This window comes from Platalea leucorodia, assembly GCF_965183815.1.
Source record: "Platalea leucorodia genome assembly, chromosome: 1".
NCBI classification, from domain to species: domain Eukaryota; kingdom Metazoa; phylum Chordata; class Aves; order Pelecaniformes; family Threskiornithidae; genus Platalea; species Platalea leucorodia.
In genome coordinates, this window is record NC_138823.1 from 10,241,186 (window position 1) to 10,255,426 (window position 14,241).

Consider the following 14,241-nt stretch of genomic DNA (forward strand, 5'->3'; position numbering starts at 1 on the left):
GCTGTGTGCTGATCCCTCTGACAGTTATGAGTGTTAGTTTAGATATTTTTGTAGCATATCTATAAAAATTCTTCAAAACATGTTACAAATTGCAGTGCTTTCACTTCTCTTAACTCTTCTCATAACATTTAAGGCACTACTTCAGTGTGGAGGTGTTCTTTTCATGTCATGTCTTCCAGAGACAGGTGATTGTTTGATTTCAATATTTCAAGCCCTCTTACTTGTAAACCAGTAAAGAAATTTGTAAATTAAAACTATAAACTCAGAGTACCAAAATGCAGATAAATACCATCTCAGAGCTTCTTTTTTATTATTTTATGAATAACTTTTAAAAATCTCTTCCTTTTAGATATCTGAAATATGTTGGCTTCCTGGTACGTTGAACAGATCTTGTTGTAGGCAAACAACTGCACTGGGGCTTATCATATGCATGCTTTTCTCCAAGGTTTCAGAATACGAATGAAGGGGAAATAATGATGAATTGCTTATTTTCAATTCCTCACATTTTTATACAACTCGTTTTTCTCCATTTTAAAACTGTTATTTCTTTTTTTTTCCCCCACAAACTGAATTGATGCCCCATTACAACAACGAAAGGCCAAGTGTTGAATGCAGTAAGCAGTTTACCCTTTTCTCCTCTACAGAGGGTCTGCCAAGGTCGTGATTTAGGCATCTGAGGCAATGGTAGTTAGCTTCAAAGTTGTGAAATAGAGCTGTTTATTCTTTGCCTGCTCTGTTGTGTGATCTTGCTGTGCTGCTATTGACTTCAGTGACTGTAGAACTGCGACTCTTTACAGAGAAGCAGCAGCCTTGTTTGTAGACTAACAGTAGCAACGAGCTTTTCCTATCCTGAGCATGCTACTGAAATATTAATGAACACTAGCTCTACTAGTATTTCTGGTGCAAATAATTGTTGTCACATAGGCAGAACTGGAAAAGTGCTCTCTCTGTCATCCAATGGATACAGCTCAATTATTTTAGTTGTGAGCTTCCCACAGTGATGTGCTGGAATATCTAAATACTGATCTGGAAGAGGCAGTCCTAGGTGTAAGACACCACTAAGGTGCCTGTGGCTATGAACGGTATATGTTGTCTTGTATCAGAAGAGGAAGATAATATTTTAACACAGTAAAATTCCCTTTATAACCAATAGACATATTAATTGAAAACAGTGCTGGGACAAAGTCCCTTTTTTGAGACTGTTAACAAATATGTCCACATGTGTTTACTTTTGAAGAGGTGAAATGGTCTTTGCCATCACACAGAATGGAAAAAACTGATTTTAGAATCACACCATTATCGTAACAGAGGAAATGGTGTTCTGGTCAAATCTACTGAAAATAATTCACCTTTGGACAGAGAATAACTCTAGAAAATTTCAGTCGATAAAGTAATATTTTTGAAATATTGAAAAATATTCAAAAAATACCATAGAATATAAAAATATATGCAGGTTTGATGATAACAGTTTTTGTACTGTCATTGAATGCTCTTTTATAGTGACAAGCTAAAGTACTCAGCGAGTCCAGAAATGTCACTCAGACATCTTTTTCTCTCCCTATCTTTCTCTTTCTGTCTGATAGGAATAATAACATGTGCCACTGAACCATGCACGCAATTAAGCGCTTAATGATAATCTGGCTTTTAGAGTCATTTTATCACTACTTATACTTTGCTACCTAGAAAGTTATCTCTTCATTTTACAGACTAAGTGGTTCTTTATAACAAATGACATTGTAATTTACATCATACCCTTTTCTAAAAGATATGAAAAAATGTGCATATTCTTTTGTTTTGTTTTGTTTTGTTTAACAGATATGTTAGGTCAAGAACGAAGCATGACATTGACATGAGAATAGGGATACATTCGGGATCGGTTCTGTGTGGAGTGCTGGGCCTGCGAAAGTGGCAGTTTGACGTCTGGTCATGGGACGTGGATATCGCAAACAAACTCGAGTCAGGTGGAATTCCTGGGTAAGGCAATGTGTATGTCCCACAGTCAGAAAACATTGCCAACACAGTACACTGTTAACCTTGCCAACAGATTAACTGTCTTACATTATTTCATCAACTGTGACTTTTTTTTTTTTTTTGCTATTTTGCGGTTGGCAAGGATTTGTGAGGCTATAGGCAAAAAAGATGGAAATGGTCAGCTTGCAGAGGCATTGGAAAAGACAAACATATTTCTTTTTCTTTGCCAGCTATGATTTCCTGAAAAAGGTCAGTGGTTGTATTCAGCCCATATAATACTCAGAGGTAGCCCAAATTCCCCCGTTAGGTGTTGACCATTCCTGAGTTTTACAAGGCTTCACTCTCTCGTCCTTTGCATTCAAATGCTGTTGTGAGGCAGAAGGCTGTAATTTATTTTATTTCATAATGCACAAAGTGTGGGAAGAATTACGTCTTCATAGGTTGTTACACAAATAACAAGGTGTTATGGACAGCAGGCTCTGTAGGAAGTCTTTTAAATAATTTGATGCTTTAGTAGATGTTTTGAGACATTTATGTCAACCTGTCTACATGTGAAAAATATATGGTTTTCCATTGTGCTGCCTAGTTTTTCTTTGTCTGATGTGGCTGATTCACCTGGAAGACAGAATATTATTTCTGCCTGACATGGCCTATGTCTCATGGTAGTTTGGAAGTTGCAAATCCTAAATTCGAAGAAACGGTAATGGTTGCAGGAATCCTCTGTTCACTTTAAGTTCCACCTTCCATTGATGAAAGATGTAGCAAAAGATCCCCTACAACAATTCAATTTTTGACCATGGAACATAGAAGAAATATCAGCAGACAACTTTATGCAGAAAAAGTCTAAGTGATGCTGTCATCTTGAGTGAGAGAGGTTTTAAGTCATCAAATCTAAGTCATGTGCTGTACTCCCTACTCACACATCAGGATCTGTCAGAGCTGTCATGTTCCCAGGAAGTTAGAAAGATATTTGTTTTATATTGTATTTGCAAATGCAGGCCCCTTCCCCTGTTCCCCATAGTAGACCTTTATACTAATATATATGCTTAGAATCAGCAGAAAATGAAGCATTGCATGCTCTGAAAACAACTTCTGTACTGTGTATATGTCATCAGTGTATAAAGCTGCAGAAAAAATTTTCTTTCTCTGCTGCTTATCCCACATAATAACCCCAGATGACTAAGAAAGGTCACATGCTGCTTTATTAACATGAGTAAATCAATCATTTAAGTTTCACCATCCGCACCTGCAAAAGGTCTAGTTTATTGCTGTTAATGTGTGCAAGTAGTACGGCTATTAATGAACAACCCAGAGAATGCACCACCTTGCTGTTGCTGATAAAATGCCTGGCTAGGCTTCAGTGTATTGGAGCAGAGTGATTTCCACTCCTGTATGTAAGTTTGCCAACAGAACAAAGCCTGTATGTGACAGCAATTCACCAAGTCCCTCAAAACAGTGATTTACATCAGGCTTTCCTAGTGTGCAGAGCAGATTTAATAGAGCAGTTAAGTTCACTTCAGCCTCTTCTTACTTCTCCCTGCCGCCAGCATTCAAATCCCCCTGCCTGCCACAATACCAAGATCATTCCCAGAGCTGCACTGCTTTCCTCTGCTTTGTCAAAAAAGCTGCTCTGGGGTTATGAATGGTCCTGCTCCCACAGTGTGAAACAAGAGCAAAGATGAACCATAGCCCTCTCCTGAGCACACAGTGGAGGGGGTCCAGGATGGGGAGGATCCCTCCACCCAGTCTGGGGGCAGGAGGGAAGGGGCTCAGCTCTTCCCCTCACCGGTTGCGTATCACCCTGAGACCTCTTAAGCATGGGTCATGCAGGGACAGATTGCTCCCGAGTGAAGAAGCATAAGCGGGCAGCCCAGCTGTCGTGGAAAGAGGCACTCAAGAGCACTGAGCAAACCCAATTATTTCTGGTTCTCTGAGAGGAACAAAAATGTGTCCACAACACCTGAGAAGGACACCACGTAAGACCCTACAGTGTTATTTCAGAGACACTCTTCCGCCCCATCTTCTAATAGTCTTCACCTGGTGTATCTAGGTATTAATCTATGGTACTGAATTGGCATAAAACCTAGCTAATAATTAATTTTCCAGGATGTATCAATGACAGGTATCATCTAAAGCTTTGGTCCTGATATGTGTTCAATAGTAGGACAGGCTATACCTTTTTACTTCAGTGCTCAAGTTCCCCATTTACTGCATTTGTATAAAATTAGAAAGACATCTCTCCACTGTACATTTTAAAGTTTTTTAAGTAAGCTGTACAAAAGGTGAAACCAGAAGATATTATTAATCTACCAACTATTTATTAATATTGGGTCCATTTAAGGGTATTACATCAATAGCCAGCTCCACGCTCTGGTTAAAGCTGTTATCATTTCCATTATAAAATCTATATTTCAGGGCTTTATAATGCAATCTTCCCAAATTATATTAGTGGAAACTCAGCACAAAGATAGTCACCCTGGCAACTAATGTATCATTTTCTTTTTCTTTCTTCTTTTTTTCTTTTTTCTTTTCTTTTTTCTTTTTTCTTTTTTTTTTTTTTTTTAATTAGTACTTTACCTAAATCAATTTAGTCTATTTGGGTTTCCAAGAGCTAGGAAATGCATTGTCTTTCTGAGAGATCATATGATCTGGTTTTAAAGTCCAGGCCAAAAGTTGCTTATATTTGAGAAACATTTTTACTGTTTTTTGTTGCCAGTTTTACTGAGGTTTGACTACAAAAGAGTACTAATCTCTGTGAACATCATAACAGCATGACTTCAGACAGTGAAAGTTGTACAAAACCTGTGCTGACTTCAGAGGGGAGCTGAGACAGGTTAAAAAATAGCTGAGATACACATTTTTGATCTTTTAATTATACTGATATTTAATACTCTACATAGACTCAGTGCCAAATTCTGGTACTCCTGGATTTTTCACAAGGCTTGAAGACAACCAGTACTTTATTTTCTGGCAATACATGCACATCATACATGTGCTTGTAGCCTTTCTACTCCAGCAGTATTTTATGCAATTTAACTCTGTAATGGCATCCTTTAAGTTCCAGAAGAAAGTTCCCAAGGAGTGTTTCCTTCAATGGAGACAAGCCAATTTGTGGTGTCTGAGAAAAAAATGCCTCAGCATGTGTCATTAAGAAACGATCAAGAATTTTAGCTGACTGAATTTTAGGAATCTGTCTGCAAGCCTGACTTTCAAAAAGTGCCATGCATCCAAATTTGAAAAATGAGCTGATTTTAAAGTATCTTAATGGAGTCACTACATTTATTTGCTTGAGTTAGCTAAGTGCCTAATGAACATCTCTTATTGCATTTATGGTGCTACATTATAAAGTACAACACGGCTAAACATGTGGATGTGTTTTAGAGGTGTCTGAAATTAACCCTACATGTAGGAAGTTGAAGATTTCTTAAAAATAGAAATAAAACCTACTTTTTCTCTTTTTTTTTTTTTTTCACTTGAACTTCTTTCTGTCCTTCTCAAGCAGTCATAATTATGGCTAAGAAAGTCCAAATGCCAAGCACCTCCTCCAGGTTTGGTTGGAAGACATCCAAAGCTTTATCATGCTTTTGCAAAAATTGAGCTTTTCTATGTCATCTCTGAGATTCAGCTTCACTTTTGCAAAAGCTTTTTGAACTCATCACTTAGTCTTACCAGAAATTATCACCCCACCTGCCTTTGTATAGTTTTCCTATTTCCCTAATTCACTTCAGATGCAATCAGACCACTAATTTCAACTGTCTAAGCTACCTCAGGTAACTGAAGGAAATTAAAGAGCTTTCACACAAACTGCTCTAATGCATACCATATATTTTCCTCTTACCACATTTACCTGAAGTGGCAATTTTCATTCACTCTGAACAGTATTTTACTCAGGAAGGTCTCCCATTAAACTATTACTGTGAGCAAAAGTATCAGGTGTGAATATCAAAATGTTTTTCCTGTGACAGGACTTTGTGCATTCATGAGATCCTATTGATGTGAACATGCCTGGAGAGTATTTGTCCCCAAATGAAACTCATGTTTGTTGAATACACTATTTAATTTTGTTTATAGAAATCATCATATACAATAGAAAACCTTCTATTTATCCATCACATTAAAAATGAAGCAGAGTTTGTAAACTCCTTCTTACCTATGTATATAGAGCACAATCAGTATTTGCTACTACTTATTTCACTTATGCAGGAGAATTCACATCTCCAAAGCCACTCTGGACTGCCTGAATGGGGATTATAAAGTTGAAGAAGGTCATGGCAAAGAGCGTAATGAATTCTTGAGGAAACATAACATTGAGACTTATTTAATTAAACAACCCGAGGAGAGTCTGTTGACTTTGCCTGAAGATATTGTGAAAGAGGCTGTCAGCTCCACTGACAGGAGAAACAGTGGAGCAACGTTTACTGAAGGATCCTGGAGCCCTGAACTTCCATTTGATAACATAGTGGGAAAACAAAATGTAAGTCAAACTTCCTTTAATGTCATCAAGTATGAACACATGTTTGAGTGCATTTCAATAACGGAAGCCTCAGAGGAAACAAATTCATCTTTAAACTTTATTCTAACACGTACTGTAACAGCAGAAGATTAAACAAATTGTTTCAGAGCAGAAATAAATCACGTATCCAAACTGGGGAAATGCCAGGGGACCAGACGTTTTGGGGTTTTCCAACTGAAATTAAATACTAAACAGCTTAGTTTTAATTGAACCAGTCCACAAAGAAGTAAATTAAAAGTAAAGCTGATGTTACTAAACTAGCTAGCACATTCTAGTCAGAGTGTGTTTCTCATTGCGTAGCTTCACTACACTGCCATCAAAGTGAAGGGATGAGTGAACGGACATTTTGCCAGAGGAAAAAGCATAGTGCAGGTGGTTGATATATAATGGAAAGAAAAATGATCTACCTTAAAAAAGCACCTTGTGAAAACAGTTTGTCCATTCTTCACTTTTCTTTTTTTTTTCTTTTTTTAATAAAAAACATTAAAAACTTAGATTCTAAGACATAATTAAGGTTCACTAGCAGGTGAGTTAGACTCTAAGGTCATGCGTAGCTCAACAGAAATATGAGATAATAAAAACTGCTCCTGATCAGATCTTTTCCAAAAGCATTGCATGGCTAATTGCTAGCAACCTGGTAACCAGCAATTCTTGTACAGTCACAAAAATCACTTGTAAAGTCTGCTTGCTTAGAGGAATTAAAGATGGAAAGGTTAAAATGCCCTCAGACACCACTTTTTTCACTGCTTTTGAATGATTGATGAGTCTTTATGAAACAAGGTCAGCTGGAGTTTTCTTCCATTTTTCTAAGGGATCTGTAATGACATGATATATCCTTTCTTCTGCTGCACATCCATAGTCCTACTTGTCTGCACTGTCTGTTGAACTTCAAGCGTTGTTGTGTGGAGGTCTTGCTTTGTCAGCCGTCTTCTGCTTCTTACAAATCTGCTCAGAAGTGATAAGCCTTCACGATCAATCAGCCCATGGTGGTCTCTTCATCTCTTCAAACTGAACTGGAGCATGGCATAGTTTGCTGTTATATAAAACACCTGTTTTATATATGTTCTGTACATCTGTGTATCTGCATGCACGCTGCCTTTTAGTATTCACTGTAGTTTGTTGACCTCTTTCTATGCTCTCGTTTCATTAGGAATAGAGGTATTAGTGCATGCCACTTTGAGTATCTTCTGATCTCTGTTTCTTCTTCTTTCTTTTTAAGACATTCCGATTTCTGTAATCCAAAAAATCTATGCAGAGTAGGCTATCATTTCATTGATCATTTTCTCAGCTAAACCTGACCTTGATACTGACAAAGAAGAGGAATGAAATAAAGGACTAGTGTTTTTATTCTATCATTGAACAGATTCCATTCAATAAACTAGTAAAAAGTCCATGAAAATTATTGAAATAGGTATAACTAAACACTTGTTTTAAAGCAATTTTTTGTCTTATGACAATAAACAATTCATTTTTAGAATAGCTTCTCACTGTTTTATTACGAACTGGTTGTTCTGCTGGAAATAACTATAATTTTATATCGCACAGCTTTACAATAAGCTTTTTAGTGGAGACAAGATTTGAAAAATCTGCTATTCCATGTGTGATTCAATTATTATGTAATTTACAATTTTAAACTTCAGACAATAGGCGTTCCTGCTCATGAATAACGTATTTCAGCTCAAAATTCAGATGATAGATTTAAATTATATTAGGATATAGTAGCTTTTTCAAAAGGTGTGTCAGCCTTGGATGGAACAAGCATTTAATAACATTAATTATGCCACCTAAAGGTCACTGGCAGCAGCAGACGTTGAGAATCCAAGTAGCAGCAACACAACAATGAATCACTCCACATGTTTGAATATTTGCCAATCGCATTTAAATGGTTTCTTTACCCAATATAAGTTACTACAAAATTTGAGCAACTCTGATCACGTGTCTTACTTTTAGCTGTAGTTATGGTAGGAAGAATATGAAACGCAAAGTCTCTTGCCAAATTCAAATTCATCACAATCCATGTTCTTCACCTCAACCTCATTTTCTATGGGCAGTCTAAGACAGTGAATTGAAGTTGTGTTGATATGAGTAAGGAACAGAATAACCACTCTTTATGTATGTAGTCACAGACATTGACAAAAGTTGCATGTGTCTACAGCACAGTTAGCACCAAGTATCTTAGTTCTGGCAGTAAGGTAAGCCAAGTGTCTACTCTGAAATTCAGACCATGCCCAATATGGATGGAGTTTTCTGTTATTGAAACAGGTGTCTGGGATTCTTTTCTAAAGCACAGAAAGTTGGACAGAAGTTATTTTATGGTAAGAGAGTGAAGGCCCATTTGCCCAGAAAGGTGGTAGATGCCCCATCCCTGGAAACATTCGAGGTCAGGTTGGATGGGGCTCTGAGCATCTGATCTGGTTGAAGATGTCCCTGATCATTGCAGGGTGGTTAGACTAGATGACCTTTAAAGGTCCCTTCCAACCCAAACCATTCTATGATTCTATGATTGATTCTATGATTCTAAGGCCTCCTCTGGGCCTTCCAAAAGAAGCAGCTGAAAGCGTAATATGATCACTGTGTGTGGTGCTGGAGGCACCTGATAGGCCTGCCATGACGTGAATTAGGAAAAAAGCAATTAAAATGTCTGTGTCTTGTATAAGCATATTTTAGTGGTGGCTGTGATGATTCTTACCAGTTATCACAAAAATTATACTTAAAGACTGTCAAGATGACAAGTATAAACAACAGGGTGGAATTCGGTTCAAAAGCAAGGCACCTGCATTTGTGTATCTACTGACTGTCCCAGGTGTTGATCTCCCACACAGCTCAGCTCCTGAACGTAAGGGTTTAGTGCTTTATGCAGTTCTCTAGGGTGCCTGAGACATCCATACGACAAGGGGCCTATAAAAGAACTGTGATCATCTGGACTACCAGTTAGAAGCCAGGTAAGAGACTCCGATGTCCCAAATAGTGCTAAACACCTATGCTGAAACATGCTGAGTAAGAGTTTGATTCAGCTTCTTAACTGTGGCTGTCTATCGAAGTTTGAGATACCCCAGCACACTCCAGCTGGTCCCTACCACCGATCAGCAGTGCATGAGGTTCCTGTAGGTGTTGCGCCATATCTCCTAGCTCCAGACTGTCGTCCAGAATACCCTAGGGCATCTCAGCTGATCATAGCTGCATATGATTGGGCAATTGAAAGTATCCAGAGTGTATATCACCAGTAACAGAAGTTTAGACAGCAAGCACCTAAACACCTTCATTTAGGTGTCTTCCTCTTGAACCAAATCCTACCTGTATCCTGTCTCTTTAAACATGTGACCTTGTATTTCCCTATTTCTGTCCAAGACCTGGTGTTTGCAGTATGAAAAAAATAATAAGCCTTCCTAGAGTTTTCTAAATTAAAAATTTCCCTTCTTGTTGAGGTCAGGATGCTTGGACTTGTTGCATGAAAACTTTGTGGAAAGGAAGTAAAATTTAATCCCAGCTACCTTTTTTAAATCTCTATAAAATATGTCTAAAGTTGGAATTTTATTATTCGTTTGTTTTAATTCATCTTATCTTTTAGTCTCAGGTGCAAGTTGGGCTGGGCTTTTTCCTAACAGAACCTTGTATGTGTTCCTGTATGATGAATGGTTATTGTAAGGATCAGGAAAGTTCAAAAGCCCATTGTAGGATTCACATCTGTATCTTCCATACAGCTGTTCACAAATGTGTAGGAGGGTAATAGGGAGAATCAATATTTCCTTACATTGGCATAACACAGTCTTAAAAGATGCGCAGCAAGGAGGGGTATACAGAGAAAAAATGTGGTTAGAACATATTCTTGGGACAATAATTTGCATGATATTTTTCATTATTGTTATTACTAATTACAGGGAAGCAGTTTTCTTAAGTATGTGTCTGAGTGTGACGGAGAGAAGACTCCACTAAACTCAAATATGAATTTCCTTTTTATCCTCTGAAAATAAATGCAACTTCAGAGTCCTTTTTTGCACCAATACTACTGGCACCATTGCCATAGTGGTGATATTATGTCATGTTCATCTATCAGGAACTGTAAACCACGTCATACATTCAGCAAGAAGACAGTTCTTCAAATTAATCAAATTTTAAAATATAATTTGAAGCAAAATGTAGACACTTACTAGGATGAACTGAGATCACTCTCTTCATGTAAATAAAACATAATGCCCAGTTAAAACATTAGGGACCTTCTCCATCCTCACTTCCCATGGAGATATAGCAATATGAACTAATTCTGAGGAATTAATGCACGCAACAGCATCTGATGTGATCTCATCCTTTAACAGTGACTTCAGACCAGCTTGTGTGATTTCAGCCACCACAAACTGATAATAACTTTTCTCCATAGCTCAGTTTAAAAGAGATAGGAACACCTAAACTGAAGTAGCGCCTTAGTGTTATTAATACAGTATTTATCCAGTTGACTCAATGGATTGTTTTCCTGGGATTTGGCTCTAACCTTAGAGTTTCCACCTTAACTCCAAGGCTAAGATATGCATTTAGGCATATCTGAAACTTTAGTATGAGAGAAGTTTCCTTGATATTTTTTTTTTTTTCACCAAATGTTAATGCTATTGATTTTCTGCAGAGAAGATGGGGAGATTTGAGCAGAGTGGTTTGCCAAACCTTCTGTACTGAAGTCCTTTTTATGCTAAAGCAAACAGGAAGATTGCTTTTCACTTCACTAGACAGAAGATTTCGGTCCTGATATCCTTTTCTGCCTGTATACTGGGCTCTTAAGTTACTCATTAAAAGATGAAATATGAGAAAACAAAATACTATCTGCGACTACAGAGTCCTTGGACTTTATTTTAGGATTGTAAAGAAAGTTGTCACTTGGGGTTTGACAGTGGGCACAAGACCTATCCTGTGTTTTAATGTGCTCTCCAAGATTCGTTAGAATGTAATTGCTGACTATACTTTGAAAACGAACAAGGGAAACCTCCTGATATCGTTTGCTGTACATAATCCCATGATCCAAAAGAATTGACTTTCCAGAGAAATCTAGTGATAAATCCATCCCAAACTCCTCTTCCCAACAATGCCCAGTAGGAGATATAGCAGAAGATCTTTCCAGCATGGACCTATGGGATAACTTTTCTCTGGCAAAAGACTATTTCTTACCCATAATAATTCTGAAATGTCTTATGCTGTGATGTATGAAGGTTTATATCCTTTCCGTTCATTAACATTTGTTAACGCTTGGGAATATCACAGGTAGTAGAGTTTATTTTCCCATTCAAATGGGAAAGTGCTGCTTCACTGTGGTTTATGTCATGAAATGATACCATGAAATGGGACTGAGTTGTTCTCTTTATGAAAGCAAACTCTACCTCTTTCCTGAAGGTGAAGCACCCTTCTTACTGTCTCCACTAGCTTTCCTTTGCAAAGGTGTGCAAAAGTCTTTTCTTTCTTTTGATTAGTCAATGAAATACCAAAGGAATAATGCATTTGAGATAATATTTTAAATAATAATATGAATTACAGTGAAATTGAATCATGTAGCCTAACTGTAATCTAGACTGGCTGAAATATACCAGTAGTGAAGAAGAACGTATTATTTGAAAACCCATGCTGAAGTGATCAGAAATGTCACCTTCTTCACTCCTGCCTAATTGATCTGTTCCTTAACTACACACATCCAGTAACTTTAAGATCAAGAAAAACATCATTACTCCTGTTTTGTGATTTCTGTTTTCTGTAGCATCCATTCTTAGTTGTTAAAACACACCATTGAGTTAGATACCCTGCTCTAATTTTGGTGTGTACTCCCCTCATGCATGCTCTAATAATTAATTAGAAGAATCTGTAAAGGGGAATATATTCCTAGTGTTCAGTGCAGCAGCAAACCTCCTAGTCTGTACAAAAGAGTGCATTAAAGTACTCCCCTTAATGTACTGTATGTGTTTAGTGGAACAGACTTATTATTTTACACTTTTATAGATTTCATTGAATGAATTGCATGGAATGCTGTAATGGTTTGCAATGCAACATGATCTAAAACATTGCATTTTTAACCCAAGGGGACCAGCAGGTTTATTCTGTTTGCATGTGCTTTCCCCTAGACTCTGGCTGCCCTAACAAGAAATTCAATAAATCTGCTTCCAAACCATCTTGCACAAGCTTTGCATGTCCAGTCTGGGCCTGAGGAAATTAACAAGCGAATAGAGCACACCATCGACTTACGGAGTGGCGATAAATTGAGAAGAGAGCATATCAAGCCTTTTTCACTGATGTTTAAAGACTCCAGCCTGGAGCATAAGGTAGCTGGGTCTTGGTAGCTGCATTATTCACAACTCAAATTGTAATAAATGTCCACTGAAGTAGAGAAGCTGTAGGTTCTAGCTTACAATGTTTTTTTCTGGTTTTATTTCTTTTTCATTTTATTTCAGTTTTCAGAAGTTGGGACTGAGCTACAGAACATAACAGACAGTGTCATGATGCAGGTGTTGTAATGCTGCAATTATTACATTTCATTGTTGGAAAATACCTACACTGAGCAAACTCTGCTTCTGAAAACAACAGCCATTTGCTGGGTTTCATTTGCTGTCTAGTACAAGCAGTTTTCCATCAGATGACAGGTTGCTTTGGCACAAACGATGATTGAGCATATTAATAAACTGACACTTCTATTCAAAACATATATCTATATTTATATAGACATGTTTCTTTCATTTAGTCATAGGATCCATCTGATGTCCTCTAGGCAGCTGCTATGTTTATTCCAAGTCAAAACTTATTTGTCAACTCTTTGTTTTAAACATCTTTTTTTTTTAACATCTGCTTCTAAGAGGTAAATATTGTTCATGTCTTTGCTGCTTCTCAACAGCAGTATGATCTCACTAATTTTTATCTCAGTCTACACCCACATGTAAGTTATAAGTTAAAAAAGATAAGACAATAAGTTAAAAAAGATAAGACAATGGGAGAATTTTCCTTGCAAACTGACGACATGGGGTGGGGTTGCATAGATCTCAAATGATTTCATTGACTTGTATGCTGTTACAATGCAGCAACAGCAGGTCTGCAATAGGATGTGCACTTAGACTGAAAAGAAAGAAAAATAATGGGGAATTGCAAGCATGGAGGCCCACTTCATCATTACTTTACACTCCACTGGGAAACAGACTATTTTACTTGACTTATGGGAGACCAGTCCTCAGGTGGTATCAGTGGTGAGAGCTTAATGAAAACCACTGGAAAAGAAAAATTCTGCTTGAAGTATATTTAAGCCCTTATTTCACAAATGATCCTGCAGAAGGAAAAAGAAAGGTCCATTAAAAAAAAAAAAAAAAAATTCAATTTCCTCATGAGGATATTTATGACACTGAGACAGAAGGCAGAATCCCCAAAGCTGAATTAGCCACTACTGCTGCAACAGAAGATATTTCTTTCAGTGCAGTTATCGTGCAAAGCTGACAGGGACCCAGAGGACATGAAATCCAAGATTTCTGATATCCTGTACATTACCATCGGAAGGCCCAAAAGTCACAAGTAATCTTTAATCTTTTCAAAGCACAAGGTCAAAAGATATCTAGACAAAATAGCATTTAACGTAGAAGGTGAGAAGGTATATTAGAAGGTGAGAAGGTATATTAGAAATTTTTTTGTGCAAAAGAGGAAACAGCCTGGCCACAAACAGCTTGCTGAATGAGCAAGCTAGTCAATGGTTTACCTAGTCTTCAATTGCTATTTCATATAAATGAGACCTGAACATTGGCTGGAGTAAA

At 37.4% G+C, this 14,241-nt stretch overlaps 1 protein-coding gene across 1 annotated transcript in view; it reads left to right on the forward strand.

Annotated features, from left to right (window-relative positions):
* Nucleotides 1–14,241, forward strand: part of ADCY8 (adenylate cyclase 8) — a gene marked incomplete at its 3' end in the record, with an annotated part of 132,402 nt that overhangs the window by 75,103 nt on the left and 43,058 nt on the right. The window contains exons 6-8 of the mRNA XM_082304201.1: nucleotides 1,816–1,974; nucleotides 6,175–6,445; nucleotides 12,577–12,774. Of these exons, the coding sequence (XP_082160327.1) occupies nucleotides 1,816–1,974; nucleotides 6,175–6,445; nucleotides 12,577–12,774 (628 nt within the window). The remainder of the gene's footprint in view (nucleotides 1–1,815; nucleotides 1,975–6,174; nucleotides 6,446–12,576; nucleotides 12,775–14,241) is intronic.